This window comes from Somniosus microcephalus, chromosome 9 (assembly GCF_052327205.1).
Source record: "Somniosus microcephalus isolate GS21.2 chromosome 9, FLI_Smic_1.0, whole genome shotgun sequence".
Taxonomy (NCBI): domain Eukaryota; kingdom Metazoa; phylum Chordata; class Chondrichthyes; order Squaliformes; family Somniosidae; genus Somniosus; species Somniosus microcephalus.
This window is the reverse complement of record NC_140995.1, coordinates 226,132,346-226,151,753: the sequence shown is the minus strand read 5'-3', so window position 1 is coordinate 226,151,753 and position 19,408 is coordinate 226,132,346. Positions and strand designations below refer to the sequence as shown.

Here is a 19,408-nt window from a genome sequence, read left to right as displayed (position 1 = left end):
TAAACAGAGGCACCTCCCCTCTCAGGTGGATGTAAAAGAACCCACTGCACTATTCAAAGAGCAGGAAAGTTCTACTGGCATCCTGGCCATCATTTATCCCTCAACCAACATCACAAGCAGATTACATGGTCATGTACATCATTGCCGATTGTGGGAGCTTGCTGTGCACAAAGGTTGCTGCTGCATTTAATACATTACGACACTTCAAAATGACTTATTTGGCTGTAAAGTGCTTTGGGACGTTCGGAGATAGTGAATGGCGATGTATCGCCAAACACTCAAACCCTGCTTCTGATTTTTCTCTTGTGCGGGATTGGTGCATTGTCCGAGTGTCAGTCAACTGCACAGTAATGTGGCAAGAACACTTCCAATAACCCTTTTCATTCAAGTTCACCATTACCACCCCACCCTTTAAAATATATAAATTAATACAGTAACAAAGATACTTATGTGCTGCGATTGGGCAGACAAGCTACTACACAGAATCTGGAAGAAAATGTCATTATTTGCAGTATCCTTTAGATTCTACTTGTGGATGTTTGGAAGATGGTCCCCGAGATTAGGTCCGAAGCAATGTTCCTTTTAAAATTTTTTGGGGGTGTGCGACTCCTTTAAAAAGGAGCTGCGTGACCCATTCAATATACCGTGCATGTGCGGTTTTTCCCTAATTAAAAGCCGAGAGCTGGCTGCGCGAGAGCTCCAGAACTCTGCGCGGCTGCACAGCTTAAAAGGGAACATTGGTCCCAAGCTCTAGAATTCACTTCCTAAACCTCACCCTTCTTTAAGACACTCCTTAAACCCTACCTTTGACCACACTTTTGGTCATCTGTCTTGTGTTTCCTTCTTGTGACTGGATTTCATTTTTTGTTTGATTATGCTCCTGTGAAGCATTGTGGGACGTTTCACTACGTTAAAGGCATCATATAAATGTAAGCGGGTTGTTGGTCCAAAAGCAACAGTTAGGTGGTCATAGAAAGTCTTAATCCAATTTTTGAAGCTCAAGATCAGTAGTGCATCCGTCATGTAACATCAGCTGAGCCCCACTACTTAATGGATCATAATGTGATCTCAAGCGCAGTACCTAAAGGTGCAATTCCTTTGGAATGTTGCGGCCACGTGCCATTTTAAATGTATAATAAATATTTGAGCCAATCAACTGTACATGACAGTGTGACACACAGCATGTATAAGTAACACTGAAGTGAAGTGTGAGGACATGCACTGAATGAAAGACTTTTAAATTACCTAGATAGAATCTCAAATATTTGTTTACAAATGTTGCTCTGGGCCCCTTCAAAGGAGAAAGTAACTGGAATATCAACTGGACAGCTTTTGGCTCAAACATGGGTGGCGAGGGGAAAACAGAAAAATACAAAATAAAATTGATGTCGTTATTTTAGCCTACAAAAATGTTTGCCTGCTGGAAACCCTACTGCACAAAAATCACAAGATAAGTATGATGAGGACGGCCATTCGGCCCATCTAATTAGAAGATTCTAAGGTAATAGCTACAATCAAAAGAAACAGGAGATACATTAGTAAACAAGAGTTATAAATCTGACCCAAAATGTGAAATTTATTAGGTTTTTAAACAAATCATGCAGAGCACTTGTTGATCTAATATACTTTTGGATAATCAGCAACCATAAAAGGAGGCCCAAAAAGCAGACTAAAATGAACTCAGTACATCTGTACAAATCACTGGCTAATGAATATTGATGTACTATTAAAATCCATCTATGCTTGTGGCCCCTCCCACCCCACTAACTTAGGGAATTAATACACAGCATGGTGTGGCATTTAGACATACAAACCAGGAAGGGGAAAAAGAGCCATGGCTCTTGCTCACTGTCTAAGGACCCCTACCAAATTGTGGGCATGTAGATGTTAGGAGAGAGCAATGGAAACTTGCGCAAGTTACCACAACCCAAGATCGTCCATAAAACTGTACAGCAGCCCGAGTGGTTTCCTTCAGGAGAGGAGGCACAATTGAGGAAAACTATAGGAAATAAAAATCAACACATTGAAAACTGCAAATATCAATCAAGAAAGTGATGGGTATTTATTGGAGAGATATCTACTGCGAACCAAATATTCTGACAATTGTTTAGTTCAATTTTAACGAGTTGTCACTGGGTTCAGGAAATTTAAGTGTAAGTAGAAAGCTGTACGACATGGGTACCAAAAGGATATTTGACAAAGTTCCACATCAAAAGGCAGTTGAGGCCAATTCATTAAATATATTCAAGAAGAAGTTAGATATATTTCTTAAGGCTAAAGGGATCAAGGGATATGGAGAAAGCAGGGACAGGTTACTGAATTTGGATGATCAGCCATGATCTCATTAAATGGCAGAACAGGTTCAAGGGGCCAAATGGCCTACTCCTGCTCTTATCTTCTATGTATCTATGTTTATTTCAAAGCTAGGAGGATTCAGGGTAAACTGTGGGAATGGATAAGAAATTGGCCAAATGGCAGAAAACAACACAATAACAAAATACTGCAGATGTTGGAAATCCAAAACAGAAAATGCTGGAAAAACTCAGCAGGTCAGGCAACATCCGTGGAGAGAAATTTGAGTTGACGTTTCGGGTTGAACCCTTCTTCAAAACTGGAAAGAAAAGAAAATAGATCGAAGGCAGGGCTGCGATCGGACAAAAGAAGTGAAAGAAACAAAAGTAAAAGAGACAATAAAAAGGTATTCGAAGCTAGACGAGATGGTAATAGGCTGAGATTAGGTGTAAAGTGTACTGGCAGGGCAAGAGATAGCTGCCAGGTGTGAGAGAGAAACAAAAAAGGGGGGGGGGGGGGGGGAAGGAGTGGAAAAATTACAAGAAAAAATGTAATAGGGGCCGAGGTTATGATCTGAAATTGTTGAACTCAATATTTAGTCCGGAAGGCTGCAGAGTGCCTAATCAGAAGATGAGGTGCTGTTCCTTGAGTTTACGTTGAGCTTCCGTGGAACAATACAAGAGGCCAAGGACGGTGAGGTCCGAGTGGGAATGGAGCGGTGAATTAAAATGACAGGCGACCGGAAGCTCGGGGTCACCCTTACGGACTGAACGGAGGTGTTTTATTATTATTAATGCTTACGTCAGGGGGTACACAGGATAGTAAGGGCTGGTGGTGGGACGACGACTGTTTCTAATTTAAAAACTCAATGCAAAGGGTCAAATTTGGACACCAAATTAGAAGGGACAGTGGAATCGTAAGCAGCTCAGAAATTACAGGATGAATTGGATAAGTGGGCAAGGCAGAACACTGGCAGATTAATTTAAATGCAGACAAGTGCACAGAAGAATGAGTAAGTGACACTTGTATCCCATCAACTGCGCTGAAATGGCCAAGGACAAAGCCAAAAGACCCCAGGGTCTCAGTAGACTATGTTTAACAAGTTCAATCAATGCACAGCAGCAATTAAGAAAGCCGAGAATGCCCAACTACAGTAGAACAGCTGAATCCAAATCATAGGAGGTTTGTGACCAAACTCTACAGAGCTTGGATTAGGCTACACCTTAAGTACTGCATCCAGTTCTGGTGATTGAGATACGAGTGACATTCAACCTCAAGAAGCAGTGCAGAGACCCACGAGTCTGACCATTAATGTCGAAAAGCTGAGCCACGAGTGTGGCCTGGAAATACTTGGGATTTTCAGCCTGGAAAGTAGATTTTTTTTTTTTTGGGGGGGGGGGGGGGGGGGGGGGAAGCAGCATGGAAGAGGGTAAATCCAGATTCTCACTGAAATGAAATTGAGGGGGTAGGACAATGCCCAGATTCAAGCCAATAAAGACTAGACTTGGGTCCAATGTCACAAAAGTGATGAGGTTCAAAGTAACAGGGTTGAAATGAAAAATTCTCTTGTTACTGTAATGCAATTTCAAATATCCATCGAAAAAACCGATACACATCATTAGAGTCTCAGCTTTAAGAACACGACTGAAAAAATATATGAGGCAAAAGCATCCAGAGCTGGGGCTTGCAGGAAACGATCAAGCTGGCAGTCTGCTTCAAATCAGGCTAAACATCAAATTAAATATAAAATTAAAACCACCCTCTGACAAAAACAAACCTTTGACAAGACAGTCAGAGAACATGTCAATTAGATATAAATAGATACTCATCCAGACAGACAAATGAATTTTGCTGCAGTTGATGAACATTGCAAAAACAATCCTTCAAAGTCAAAAGGAATATTCCTCAATACCCCACTGATATTTACTAATGAAACACTTTAGAGACTGTAATTATGATATCTGATTCAGTTTCTTGTATCGTACCTTCAGGAGACTTAAATCTTTTTAAACTTTGTTGTGCCTTATTTAGAAAGCACATTTTTGCCAAGTTTCTCAGCATAATCCCCAAAACAAATTAGTCGAGGTATTCCTCAGACAGATTGACTTCCTCGAGTGTGTTTGCTTTACAGCCCTTCAATACAAATCATGGTGGCCGAGGAAACGCTGCTGTAAACAGTATACTACACCGCTGAGAGTTTCTGCAGCAAAATGAATGACTAGTTGATGAAATTTGTATGGTTAACAACCATTTAGAGATCATCAACAAGGAAATGCAAACCAAAGTAGTTTTATAAACATTAAAATTTCAAGCACAGTAGCAAAATATGCTTGACCAGAGAAACTGGGGTTGTTCTCCTCATAGCAGAGAAGATTAAAGGGAGATTTAGTAGGTGCTCAAAATCATGAAGGGTTTTGATAAGAGTAATTAAGAAAAAACAGTTTCCTGTGGCAGAAGGGTCAGTAATCAGAGGACAGAGATTTACAGTAATTGGCAAAAGAAGCAGAGGCGATAGGAGGAAAACCATATTTACGTAGTGAGTTGCGATCTGGAAGGCACTGCCTGAAAGGGTGGTGGAAGTAGATTGAAAAATAACTTTCAAAGGGGAATTGGATAAATATTTGGAAGGGGAACATTTGCAGGGCAAGTGAAAGAGCAGGAGAGTGGGACGAATTGGATAGCTCTTTCAAAGAGCTGGCACAGGCACGATGGGCCGAATGGCCTCCTTCTGTGCTGCAACATTCTATAAACATAAAAATAAAATTCTGTTAAAAAACATGGATAGACAGTAACTTTTTTAATTCAATCACGAGATGTGGGCATCACTGGCAAAGCCAACATTTATTGCCCATCTCCAATATCCCTCGAGATGGTGGTGGTGAGCCGCCTTCTTGAATAAGTGGCTTGCTAGGACATTTCAGAAGGCAGCAGATGGAAAATAGTCAAGGTGCTTTGAAGGAAAAAATCATCAAAAAAATGGACGCCATGGCACAGGAGATATTAGGAGGGGTAACCAAAAGCTTGCTTAAAGATTTTAAAGAAGATCTTAAAAAGGAGAGGTGGAATGGCAGAGGGGTTTAAAAGGAGAGAATTAGGGAGCGTGGAGCGTACGGCCACCAGTAGTGGGGTGGGGAAGGGAGGATGCACGAGGTCAGTCGGGGAACAGAGTTTGGGGGTGGAGGAGTTGTAGGGCTGTCGAAGCAAGGCAAAGAAGGAATTGAAACACAAGGATGAGAAATTTAAATCTGAGGTATTAGGAGACTTGGAAACAATATGGGTCAGCAAGGACAAAGATGAGTGGGATTTGGAGCATGATAGGATAAGGGCAGCAAAGTTTTGAATGAGTTGAACTTTACAATGACTGCAGTTTTTTTTTTTTTTTTTTTTTTTTTTAATTAGACTGGCCAGGAGAGCACTGGGATGTTTGAGTCTGGAGGTGACAAAGGCATGGATGAAGGTTTCAGGAACAGATGGGTTGAGTGCAGCTCCAACAACACTCAAGAAGCTCAACACCATCCAGGACAAAGCATCCTGCTTGATTGACAACCTATCCACCACTTTAACCATTCACTTCCTCCATGACCGGCACACCGTGGCTGCAGTGGGTACCATCTACAAGATGCACTGTAGCAACTCGCTAAGGCTTTTTCAACAGCACCTCCTAAACCCGTGACCTCTACCACCTAGATGGACAAGGGCAAGAGGCACATGGGAACACCATCATCTTCAAGTTCCCCTCCAAGTTACACACCATCCGGACTTGGAAATACATTACCGTTCCTTCATAGTCACTGGGTCAAAATCCTGGCACTCCCTCCCCAACAGCACTGTGGGAGAACCTTCACCACACGGACTGCAACGGTTCAAGAAGGTGGCTCACCACCACCTTCTCATGGGCAATTAGGGATGGGCAATAAATGCTGGCATTGCCAGCGACGCAAACATCCCAGGAACAAATAATAAAAAAAAGTAGTCCGAGGCAGGTGATGCTACGGAGGCGAAGTAGGCATCCCTCTGAGAATATGGGGTTGGAAGCTCATCTCCAGACTGAGCAGGACACCTAGAATATGAGCAGTCTGGTTCAGCCCGAAACCGTGGTCAGGGAGAAGGATGGAAGGAATCGGTAGCAAAGGTACAGAGCTTGTTGCCAAAAACAATGGCTCGAGTCTTCCCAACGTTTACTGTTGGAAACTGTGGCTCATCCTGGACTGAATGTCAGATATGCAGACTGACAACAGAGGCAGTAGAGGGGTTGAGAGAAGTGGTGAAGAGGTAGAGCTGGGTACCATCAGCATACATGTAGAAGCTGTACAGTGGATGATTTTGCCAAAAGGGTAGTAGATGAAGAGGAGAGGGCCTCAGTTAGATCCATGAGGTATTGGAGATAACACAGGGCTGGGAATTGAAGGCATTGCTCTGGCTATGATGGGGTAGGTAAGACTGGAACCAAACAGACAGTGTTACTGAGCTGGACAATGTAGGAGAGGCATTGAAGAGGATGAGGTGGTTGACTGTTTCAAAGGCTAGAGAGAGGTTAAGGATAACAAGGAGGGATAATACACCAGTCAGTCAGTCACAGAGAAAGCCATTTGTGACTTGTTAGGTCCATGTAGGTGCTATGGCAGAATGGAAATCCAATTGGAGATTCAGAGACATTTGGGAAAGGTAGGCTTGAATTTGGGGGGCGCCAACATGTTTAAGAACTTGAGGAAAGAAATCACCTGCATTTATATAGCACCTATCACATCCTTAGGATGTCCTAAAGTGCTCCACATGATTGCATGGATTCTCCATTTTAATTTTAAAAACTTGATCCAAATCCTTGCTATAAAACTACAACAAATTAGACTTGGCAATAACTTTCAAATGTAAAACATGACAATCAATTGGAACTTGTAACAAGTCAGCAAGGGAAAAGTTGCTTAATTCTAACTATGTTAGTTTGAATTGAATGTGTAAAAAACACATCCTGTGTTTTGTTTGTGTCCTGTGTAGCATCAAGCAGCCCTAATAAAATTGAAGTCAATGGGAATCAAGGGGAAAACACTCCACTGGCTGGAGTCATACATAGCACAAAGGAAGATGGTTGTGGTGATTGGAGGTCAATCATCTCGGCCCCAGGACATCGCTGCAGGAGTTCCTCAGGGCAGTGTCCGAGGCCCAACCATCTTCAGCTGCATCATCAATAACCTTCCCATCATAAAGGTCAGAAGTGGGGATGTTCGCTGATGACTGCACAGTGTTCAGTTCCATTTGCAACCCCTCAGATAATGAAGCAATCCATGTCCGCATGCAACAAGATCTGGACGACATTCAGGCTTGGGCTGTTAAGTGGCAAGTAACATTCACGCCACACGCGCCAGGCAATGACTATCTCCAACAAGCGAGAGTCTAACCACCGCCCCATGACATTCAACTGCATTACCATCGCCGAATCCCCCACTATCAACATGCTGGGGGGGGGGGGGTTTAACCATTGATCATGAAACATAACTGGCCCAGCCACATAAATATTGTGGCAGCAAGAGCAGGTCAGAGGCTGGGTATTCTACAGCAAGTGTCTCACCTCCTGACTCCCCAAACCCTTACCACCACCTACAAGGCACAAGTCAGGGATGTGATGGAATACTCTGCACTTGCCTGGATGAGTGCAGCCCCAACACCAAAAGGTCAACACCATCCAGGACAAAGCAGCCCACTTGATTGGCACCCCATCCACCACCTTAAACATTCGTTGCCTGCACCATCGACGTACCGTGGCTGCAGTGTGTACCATCGACAAGATGCACTGCAGCAACTCGCCAAGGCTGTTTCGATAGCACCTCCCAAACCCACGACTTCTATCACCTAGGTGGTCAAGGGCGGCAGGCGTATGGGAACACCATCACCTGAAAGTTCCCTTCCAAGTCACACACCATCCTGACTCAAATACAATCGCCATTCCGTCATCGTCACTGGGTCAAAATCCTGGAACTCCCTCCGTAACAGCACTGTGGGAGTACCTTCACCACACGGACTGCAGCAGTTCAAGAAGGTGGCTCACCACCACCTACTCGAGGGCAATTACGGATGGGCAATAAATGCTGCTCTTTCCAGTGACACCCACATCCCTTGAACGCATTAAAAAAATTTAAGTTGCTTAATTTAAGTGCCTATACAAGTTGGATTTTTGAGTAAAAACACTGAATTAACAGCAGACTGCAATGGAATCAGCTGGGACAATAGGTAGCAGCTTTTAGACATGACAAAAATAATCACTTTAGGAGGCAATGCAGCTTTAATTCCTTTTTTTTTTTAAATAAATAAACTGACCAAACCATAGCCAACTAAAAATCACTTAATTGACCAGCACAAAATCAATGTCTTATTACTTCACCCTAGCACACTGAATCAGTAAATTATCACCACTCCATTTCTCTATTCTTTCTAGCTCTCTCTAATTTGATTCCTTTACCCTTGTTCAAACACATTCGATATTAAAAATTTAAGAAGGTCTATCTTTCCAGACCCATCTATAATGCATCAACTGTATGGCCGTACACAGAAAGCCGATTGGCTGGATAACCTCATGTTCTCCTGAGAAAACCCAATTTTAAAAATCGCAGTACATAATATTATGAAGTTGTGTTTATGCTAAAATAGAAATCAGATTGAAGACAGAAAATGTCAGGGAAAAATACACTGGAAAACTAACTATATACTCTTACCAGAAGCATTTTGGAAGTTTCAGTTGGATTTAAAAGAAACCCCACCTATACAAAAAAAAACAGGATTTTCAAACCCGATTTCACAGTGTTAACATCTTTGAACAAAAAAACCCACAGAATTTGGTTAAATCCAGAAAAAACACTGAAGATTAAACACCTGAATTATAAAGCCTGAAAAAAAATCAAAATGGTAAAATCACTAAGCAATCTAAAAAGCAATGAATCTACTTAAGCAATATGGATTTGATTGAATAAATGTACAGGTGTCCTTGTAACTAGCATGTAATGGAGGGCTACAGTTGGATTGAGATACTCAATCTGCAATAGTGTCACTCAGTCTTTGGGTGTCAAATGCTGCAGATCACATTGCAAGTGCCTATTTACACTGCTTACAGTGCATAGAAAGGATAGGTTATTGCAGTCTGAGATGACAATGCGGCTTTATTAATTTTTTTTTAATCAATAGATTTGGATATGGGAAAATAATCTACCATCAGGTACTGGGTGTATTAATGATCAATTCCTATTTTTTTTACCTTTAAACTTAGAACTGCCCTAGATACCAGTAGGCAGGCCTCAATTTTCTGCAAGTATCTGCTTCCTCTCCCCCTACTCACACCCCCCCCCCCCCCCCATAACCAATCAGGCATCATAAAAATGTGGAGTCATTGCAGTGAACTTGATACGTTCCAGAGATTCATTCTGCTTAACCCAGCAACTCCTCAACTCCAGGAAAGTAATTAGTTTTTAATTAAGAAATCACTGATCTTGTTTGCGCAACATCTCAAACTCCCCACCCCCCAAATATTGTTACCAACTTAGCGATCGAGAAGTACTAACCTGTTTAAAAATGCATTGCCAAAAGCATTAAGTTTCCTGAATGGCTTTTTTGGATCCACCACCAGAGCATTTCCTGGAATCACACCCTCCACATCCCCATTCATTACAGCAATGAAGCAGTCAGTAGTCGGTTCAGGTCCAATCCTCATTCCTGGAAAATCTTGTTCCAGAAGATACCTGAATGAGAACCAGAGAAAGTTACCAGCATTTGCAGCAACTAAGGTTAAAGGATGCAGATACCACAGCATCAATAACATGCAAGTGATACTTCAGCTTTCAAGTGTTGTCACAATACAATTTACACATGGGGGTCATTTTGCAAAGCTCCACTCCTAGCAAGCACGATAGCAAGATGGCCTACAATGTTGGAACCTCAGTTTGCAGACCAGTGCTTGCTCCCAACAAAACACACACACACAAATAATAGTTTGTTTCCTGTAAACCATTCCTGAGATTTCCCCTTGTAGGAGGGCAAGACCTAGAATTTCCTCAAGTGTTGCTAAATAGGCAATTTATTTTCATTAAAAAAAAATTAAAGTATAGAAACAGGAATAGATCATTCAGCTCCCACACTTGTTTGCCATTCAATTAGATCATGACCGATCTGTACCTCAACCCGCCTTTGCTCCATACCCCTTGGTAACAAAACAATCAATCTCAGACTTGAAAAGATCAACAGCCTTTTAAAGGGGGGCCCAGCACCCACAGCCTTTTAAAGGGGGGCCCAGCACCCACAGCCTTTTAAAGGGGGGCCCAGCACCCACAGCCTTTTAAAGGGGGGCCCAGCACCCACAGCCTTTTAAAGGGGGGCCCAGCACCCACAGCCTTTTAAAGGGGGGCCCAGCACCCACAGCCTTTTAAAGGGGGGCCCAGCACCCACAGCCTTTTAAAGGGGGGCCCAGCACCCACAGCCTTTTAAAGGGGGGCCCAGCACCCACAGCCTTTTAAAGGGGGGCCCAGCACCCACAGCCTTTTAAAGGGGGACCCAGCACCCACAGCCTTTTAAAGGGGGGCCCAGCACCCACAGCCTTTTAAAGGGGGGCCCAGCACCCACAGCCTTTTAAAGGGGGGCCCAGCACCCACAGCCTTTTAAAGGGGGGCCCAGCACCCACAGCCTTTTTTGGGAGGGGGAAAAAAGTGTGTTTCAGACTTCCATTACCCTGTATGAAAAAGTGCTTCCTGATTTTACTTCTAAATTGCCAACTAATTTTAAGATTATGCTCAACAGAAAATACTGGAAACTCTCAGCAGGCCAGGCAGCATCCGTGGAGCGAGAAACAGGGTTAACGTTTCAGGTCTGGGACCCTTCATCAGAACTGGAAAAAGCTAGAGATGTAACAGATTTTAAGCAGGTGCAGAGACTGGGGGGGGGGGGGGGGGGAAGGAATTGAAAGAACATGCTGTGAAAATGTTGCAAATGGGAATGGCAAAAATCATACTGCATGAAAAATGGGGGCAGGGATAATTATCTGAAATGATTGAACTCTGTGGAGTCCGGAGGGCTGTAAAGTGCCTAATCGAAAGATGAGGTGCTGTTCCTCGAGCTTACGTTGAGCTTCATTAGAACAATGTAATAGGCCGAGGGCAGAGATCAGAGTGGGAGTAAAGTGGAGAATTAAAGTGATAGACGACCGGAAGCTCGTTCAATAATTTCAGATAATAATCCCTGCCCCCATTTTTCCATGCAGTATGATCTGCTACATCTCCAGCTTTTTCCAGTTCTGATGAAGGGTCCCAGACCCGAAACATTAACCCTGTTTCTCTCCACGGACACTGCCTGGCCTGCTGAGTATTTCCAGCATTTTCTGTTGTTATTTCAGATTTCCAGCATCCGCAGTATTTTGCTATTATATTAAGATTATGCTCCCTTGTTCTGGATTCCCCCATCAGAGAAAATAGTTTCTCCATATCTACCCTATCAAATCTTATTTTAAACGCCTCAATTAGATCCGCCCTTAATTTCCTATAGTCAAGGGAATACAAGCCAAGTTTATGCAACTTCTCAATTTAACCTTTTTAAGCCCAGGTATCATTCTAGTGAAGCTGTGCTGCTCCCACTTCAAAACCAATACATCTTTCCCGAAGTGCAGTGCCCAAAACCAAATGCAGTATTCCAATCTGTACAGCGAAAGCACTTCCGCCTCTCTGAATTCCAGCCCCTTTGAGATAAAGGCTAACATCCCATTAGCTATTCGGATTACATTTTGTACCTGTGCACTAGCTTTTAGTGATGTGCATATGGAAACCTAAATCCCTTTGCTCCTCCACAGCACCTAGAAATCACACCATTAAAAAATTCTAATTTGTCTCGATTCCAAAAGTTGATGACCCCAGTTCTCCACAATGAACGCCATCTACCACAGTTTTGCCCACTTAGTCTGTCCACGTCACATCATGTTCCCATCTACACAACTTACTGTGCTTTCTAATATAGTATTATCTGCAAAATCTATATTCCTTCATCCAAGTCATTAACATATATGGTGAAAAGCAGAGGGCCTAGTATAGATCCCTGGTGACCACTCATTTCATCCCACCAATCAGAACTTTCCCTATATCCCTACTCTCATCTCCAACTCAAAACTTATTCCCATGTCATCAGGTTACCTCCAATTCTATGCACTTTTTTTGTTCATAATCTCTTGGAGCCTTTTGAAATGCCTTCTAGAAGTTTATATACTGTATAGACATCATCCATAGAAATTCTCCTGTCCACCACTTTAGTGACCGCCTCAAAAAATTCAATTAGATGAGTCAGATGATCTACCCTTCAAAAATCCATGCTGACTACGATCAGCTCAAACTTGTCCAACTGCTCAGCCACTCTGTCCCCGAAGATAGAATCCAGTAGCTTCCTCACAAGTTATGGGTCTGCAGTTACGTGGTTTCTCCCCGTGTCAGCAAGAGCCGAGGGTTTGGGGAAGTAGAGCTAGGTCATTCAGGATTTCTTCACAAAAAGGTAGTGGAAATCTGGAACTCTCTTCCCCCAAAAAAGCTGCTGAGGCTAAGTCAACTGAAAATTTCAAAAGAGAGATTGATAGATTTTAGTTAAGGGTATTAAGGGACATGGAACCAAGGTGGGTAAATGAAATTGAGCTATAGATCAGCCATGATCTAATTAAATGGCAGACCAGGTGTGAGGGGATGGAATGGCCTACTCCTGTTCATAAGTTTCTGATTCACAATCCCTCAGGTGTACACAAGAGCATTGGAGTTTAATCAGCTAAGACAACACATCCCATCAGCAGAATATCAAACTTACTGCTGCTGGAACAGCTGGGACTATCCAAACAGTTAGGCCAATGGTTTTCTGGCGCCACATAGAAAAATCCCAGGTCCCAGCGACAGGGCTACCCCTCCAGATCCCAGCGACAGGGCTAGCCCTCCAGATCCCATTCATGGGCCATGCAAGTTCGTCAATCATCCATCAACTGTGCCCTTGAATAATGTGGACCTGCTTTGTTCAGGCATCAGATTGCTGGCTCTGCTGCAGATGGTCAACTTTCTGGTCAGGTTGATCATTTTTCATTATTTAATGAGGGAAGCTATTCCACAAGATTACTTGCGCTGTTTTGACAGTTTCAAAAAGCAATAATTTGAGAAGAGGAAAATAAGATTGGCAAAGAGAGAATGAGAATAGAATGGCAGTTAACATAAAAGGGAACCCAAAAATCTTCTACCGGCATGTAAATAGTAAACGGGTAGCAAGAGGCGGGATGGGGCCTATTAGGGACAAAAATGGTGATATATGCTTAGAGGCATAGGGCAAGGCTAGAATGCTTAATGACTACTTTGTATCAGTGTTTACTAAGGAAGAGGATGCTGACAAAATATCAGTAGAAGCGGAGATGGTAGAGGTAATAGATGGGGTGAAAATTAGGGGGCAGGATGTCCTGGAAAGGCTGGATCTGCTTAGAGTAGCTAGGTCGCCTGGTCCGGATGGCTTGCATTCCAGGCTGCAAAGGGAAGCGAGTGTGGAGATAGCTTAAGGGATTGCCATAATCTTCCAATCTTCTAGATACAGGGGAGGTGCCAGAGGATTGGAAAGTGGCAAATGTGACACCCTTGTTCAAGAAAAAGATGCAAGGACAATCCTAGTAACCAGTCAGTTTAATATCAGTAATAACAGAAAATGCTGGAAAAACTCAGGTCAGGCAACACCCGTGGAGAGAAATTTGAGTTGACATTTCGGGTCGAAACCCTTTTTCAAAACTGGAAAGAAAAGAAAATAGATCGAAGGCAGGGCTGCGATCAAACAAAAGAAGTAAAAGAGACATTAAAAGGTATTCAAAACCAGACGAGATGGTAATTGAATACCTTTTAATGTCTATTACTTATTTTGTTCGATCGCAGCCCTGCCTTCGATCTATTTTATTTCCTTTCCAGTTTTGAAAAAGGGTTTCGACCCGAAACATCAACTCAAATTTCTCTCCATGGATGTTGCCTGACCTGCTGAGTTTTTCCAGCATTTTCTGTTTATTTCAGATTTCCAGCATCTGCAGTATTTTGCTATCATACTAGAGTTTAATATCAGTGGTGGGTAAGGTTTTAGAAACAATAATCAGGGAAAAAGTTAACAGGCACTTGGAGAGGTTTAAGTTAATTGAGAGCCAACACAGGTTTGTAAAAGGCAGACCATATTTGACTAATCTAATTGAATTTTTGATGAAGTAACAAAAAGGTTGATGAAGGGAATGCAGTGGATGTTGTCTATATGGATTTTAAGAAAGTGTTTGACAAAGTACCACATAAGAGGCTAGTTGACAAAATTGAGGTTCATGCAATAGGAGCCAGTGTGAGCTTGGATAAGAAATTGGCAAAGGACAGAAAACAGCAAGTTGTGGTAAATATTTGTTTTTCAGACTGGAGGATATTAGCAGAATGGGTAGGCAAGTGGCAGATGGAATTTAATAGAGAAGTGTGAGGTGATGCATTTTGACAGAAGGGATAGGGAGAGCCAATATAGATTTAAATGACAAGAATGAGTGTGCAGGGACAGAGGGACCTGGGGGATTCATGTGTATAGATCTTTGAAGGTGGCAGGGCATAGAGAGAGAGAGAGAGAGAGAGTAGTTGGCAAAGCATACGGGATCTTGGACTTCATAAATAAATAGAGGTATTGAGAACAAGCACAGGTAAGTTATGCTGAACATTTATAAAGCTCTGGTTAGGCCACAACTGGAGTATTGTGCCCAGTTCTGGTCACCACACTTTAGGAAGGATGTGAAGGTTCTTGAGGGGGGCACAGAAGAGATTTACTAGAATGGTTCCAGGGATGAGGGATTTTAGCTACAAGGTTAGGTTGGAGAAGCCAAGGTTGTTCTCCTTGGAGCAAAGGAGGTTGAGGGGAGATTTGATAGAGGTGTACAAGATTATGACTGGCTTGGATAAGTAGACAGAGAAAGGCTGTTCCCATTAGCTGATGGTACAAGAACTAGGGGGACACAGATGTAAGGTTTTGGGCAAGAGATACCGGGGGAATGTGAGGAAGAACTTTTTATGCAATGAGTGGTGAGGACCTGGAACACGCTGCCGACAAGGGTGGTGGAAATGGAGACGGTCAATGATTTCAAAAGGAAATTGGATAGGCAGTTGAGGGAAATAAACTTGCAGGGCTACAGGGATAGAGCGGGGGAATGGGACTGACTGGATTGCTCGACAGAGAGCCGGCACGGACTCGATGGACTGAATGGCTTCCTTCTGTGCTGTAATTACTATGACTTTTAAGCATGTGCTGCCCTAGTGTACACCTGGCCGTGACAACAAAAATAATAAACACATATCCTAGGGGACAGTGGAAGCAGTTAGTATTGCCTTATTCAAATGCTAAGTAGATACATTTCTTTCATGAAATAACACGTTGGAATACAGTATACAAATAATTTGAGACATGTGTGGTAAGCGTAAGATGCTTGAAAGGAAAAAGGTGACTTTGGACCTCTGGTTCCCAAAGCTCTCCACCACTTGGTGTTTCCTGTTCAACCAAAACTTTTGTAATGTAGCGACTGTCCTAATCTACACACAGGAAGGTCCCACAAACAAAATGAAATAAGTGACCAGCTCATCTGTTTTTGGTATTGATTATGGGTTAAATATTGGCTAAGAGAACTGGAGAACTCCCTTCTTCTTCTTTGACATAGTGCCATGGGATCTTTTATGTTCACCCAAGGCGGCAGACGGGTCTCAGTTTAACATCTCAACTGAAAGACGGCACCTCCAACAGCGAAGAACTCCTTCACTACTGCACTGAAGTGCCAGCATAGATTACATGCTCATGTCTCTGGAATGGAATTTCAATTTACAACTTTCTGACTCGGAGGCAAGAGTGCTACCACTGAGCCAAGGCCGACACTTTTGTCCTAATGGTGGCTTTAATTGAGTAAGCAGCAGGAAGCTATTATTCTAGTTGGCTACACAAGAATGTAGCATCTAGCTGGTTAAAGTCTAGCAGTATCCCTGCATACAGTTGGAGAGTGTCTAAGCTTGCTTGCTATCTTCACCTCTGTACTTAATTAAGCAGTGTCCCTACAGGGATAGTGTGCATTTTACATCAGGCAAACAAATTTTACGTGAAGATTTTTTTCAGTAGTTTGGTTTCGATGGTGATGGACTTCTCAAAGTGAAGAGGGGAAGGTAGAAAGTAAATTTCATTTTATTTTTTTATATCCAAGTATTATTGTACTTGCATAGCAATGATTGAACAGAGTTTTGGGTAGTAAATCTGCATGTACCATCACTCCCATCCCCAAATTTCACATCTTTTCGCTCCCCACCCACCCGCCTTTTCTGAATGACTGATGCTGGGGTACAGTTCCCTAGGCAATGGCAGCCCTCTAACACTTCACTTTTCATGTCAACTCCTAGCATAAAAGAGACAACAATGCTGCCTTTACAAGATATTCACAAAAATATACTTTTCGTGGCAGGAATCACTGAACAGCAATTTGCAGTCACTTCCCTAGCCCAAGCCTACCGAGGCCAACTATTGCTCCCCTTACTGTTTCCTTAATCAGGACCAGCAAACAGCACAAACTAGGGACACAGCTTGGGATCTTTCTGGTGTATAGCTCAGCAGATGGTACATTTACCCATCATGGACATGTCCTATATTTTTACACATCAAATGCTAATTAGTAACTAAAATAGTCTCTGATGTAGAGAGCAAGCTGAAGTTCATAATGAATTGATTTCATGCAGTTTTTTCAATGTTTTCTCTAACACATGTATCTCTGATGAAAGGTCATCAACCTGAAATGTTAGCTCTTTCTCTCTCATCACAGATGCTGCCTGAACAGCTGTGTGTTTCCAGCATTGTGTTTTTATTTCAGATTTCCAGCATTGTAGCATTTAACTTGTATAGTATAATGGCAGCTACTTATCTGAATGTACAAGCAACAATTTGCAGCATCTTTGAAAGTATAATTTATGCAAGACTGCAGGACTAAAGAAATTCACTGCTAAACTTAGGCATTGCCTTTATACTAACAGTTTAACAGAATCTCATACATATTTTTGTACATTGACAAACTGTACACTAATCACATTCAAAAAGATGAACCTAAATTACATATAACAAGGTCACAAGATATTTACCAAATAGGAAGGCCATTCACCCCATTTTAATTCAACCATCTAGAACAACCCTACACTCCCCCCATTGTCCCATTATATATTGGAGGCATCTATTCCATACAGCAGATCTGAATCTCATAATTCTTCCAATCACTTCATATATTTTGTTTCCCAATTTTCTCCCCTCTCCATGTACAAGAATCCTATAATACTTTAGAAGTATCTTCAATGTGTATTACATAGCTAACTAAAACAATTCTAAAGGCACTTTGGTATGCCACATGCATGAAGGGTAAACATTGCAGTTATATAGCTCCTCCTCATCAGACATCTGAAAGCACTGGACATACTCACTTTAAAGTGTGAAGGCACCAGAACTTGGGGCCATAAATATAAAGTAGTCACAAATAAATCCAGTAGGGAATTCAGGAGAAACAGCTTGACCCAGAGTGGCAAGAATGTGGAACTCACTCCCACATTGAATAGTTGAAGCAAATAGTATAGATGCATTTAAGGGGAAGCTAGATAAGTGCATGAGGGAGAATAGAATAGGATATGCTGATAGAGTTTGAAGAGGGGTGGGATGAGGCTCCTGTTGACTAGTTGGGCTAAATAGCCTATTACTGTGCTGTGAATTCTAGGATATGGAGCCAAGGCAGGTGAATGCAGTTGAGGTACATATCAGCCAGGATCTAACTGAATGGAGAAACAGGCTCAAGGGGCTGAATGGCAGACTTCTGTTCCTTCAGGAGGAGGGGAAAACAGAAACCCACAACTTTCCCAGCCAGGGTGCAGAGAAGTACCAACCGAGCCAAGCTGATGCACATTCCCTATGTGCACAATTTGAGCAAGTGAACGCACATTGCAGACTGTAATAAGCGGCGACATTGCTGGCTGTGCAGTGCCTGCCCTGCGATGCTGCAGCCAGGTAGGTAGGTACCTGATGAAGGTGGTCTTGCCGGTGGAGTACTGGCCGACCAGCAGCAGCATAGGCTGGTTGTCGAAATCCGCATCCTCCAGGGCGGGCGAGTGGAAGTCGTGGAAGCGGTAATGCTCCTCCAGGGGAAGCAGCTTGGTCTTGTAGAGCTTCTTCAACCCGTCCGTCACCGTCTGAAAGACCTCGGGCTCCTTCTTCCCCCGCTCCTCTCTCCCCATCCAGCTGAACATGGCCACCGATCCCTTTTTAACTACCAGATTATTTTAAAATTATTTTTTTTAATCTTCGTGGGGGGAGAGTTAATTTGCAAATATGAACCTTTTGCTTTTTAAAAAAAATTTCTCGCTACTTTCTCAGGAAATCTCTAATGCCGATCGTACAAACAGAAAACCCAACTCTCCACTCCGCCCGCCGCCGCCCAGCCGCGGTTAATGAGCGAGCCCACCCGACCCCGCCCACCTCCGGTGACGCAACCCAACCGTCACCGCGGGCCGCGCGCAGCCTGGCAATCAGTGGGCGCTCGAGACGGCGGTTAAAGTCAACTCAATCCAGTCAACCAAGTTAACCAACTCAACTAAGTCAACCAACCCTGTTAACCTACTCAATGAAGTTAAGCAACTCAACCAAGGTAACCAACTCAACCACAACAAAAGGTAAATCGTGCTTGACTAATCTACTGGAATTTTTTGAGGATGTAACTGGTAAAATAGATAAGGGAGAACCAGTGGATGTGGTGTATTTGGACTTTCAGAAGGCTTTTGATAAGGTCCCGCATAAGAGATTTGTAGTGTATGTACCTTTAAGAGAGAACTACTTTTACAGCTCCTGTATACTGTAGTACCGGCAGTGACCACATCTGTATATAAACCCTGCATAGGGATCTGTACTGTTAATTTTTAGACTACCCTCATCCAGTAAACACCTGTTGATTGTTAATCTGCAGTCTCCGTCTATTTATTGAAGAACACCATACCTTAAGATTCACGGATTTAACACTGGCGACGAGGTCGATTCGAACCTACCTGCAACTCTGCATTTCCTCCCAGGGATTCGCTCCTGG

General features: G+C 42.8%; 1 protein-coding gene across 1 annotated transcript in view; it reads right to left on the bottom strand.

Annotated features, from left to right (window-relative positions):
* The window catches only part of LOC147113093 (EH domain-containing protein 3), a 110,218-nt gene extending 91,443 nt beyond the window's left edge, over nucleotides 1-18,775 (bottom strand). Inside the window, exons 1-2 of the mRNA XM_085997949.1 lie at nucleotides 18,352-18,775; nucleotides 9,840-10,016 (exon numbers count right to left, since the gene is read on the bottom strand). Of these exons, the coding sequence (XP_085854075.1) occupies nucleotides 9,840-10,016; nucleotides 18,352-18,578 (404 nt within the window). The 5' untranslated portion in view covers nucleotides 18,579-18,775. The remainder of the gene's footprint in view (nucleotides 1-9,839; nucleotides 10,017-18,351) is intronic.
* Between the last annotated feature and the right edge of the window lie 633 nt (nucleotides 18,776-19,408).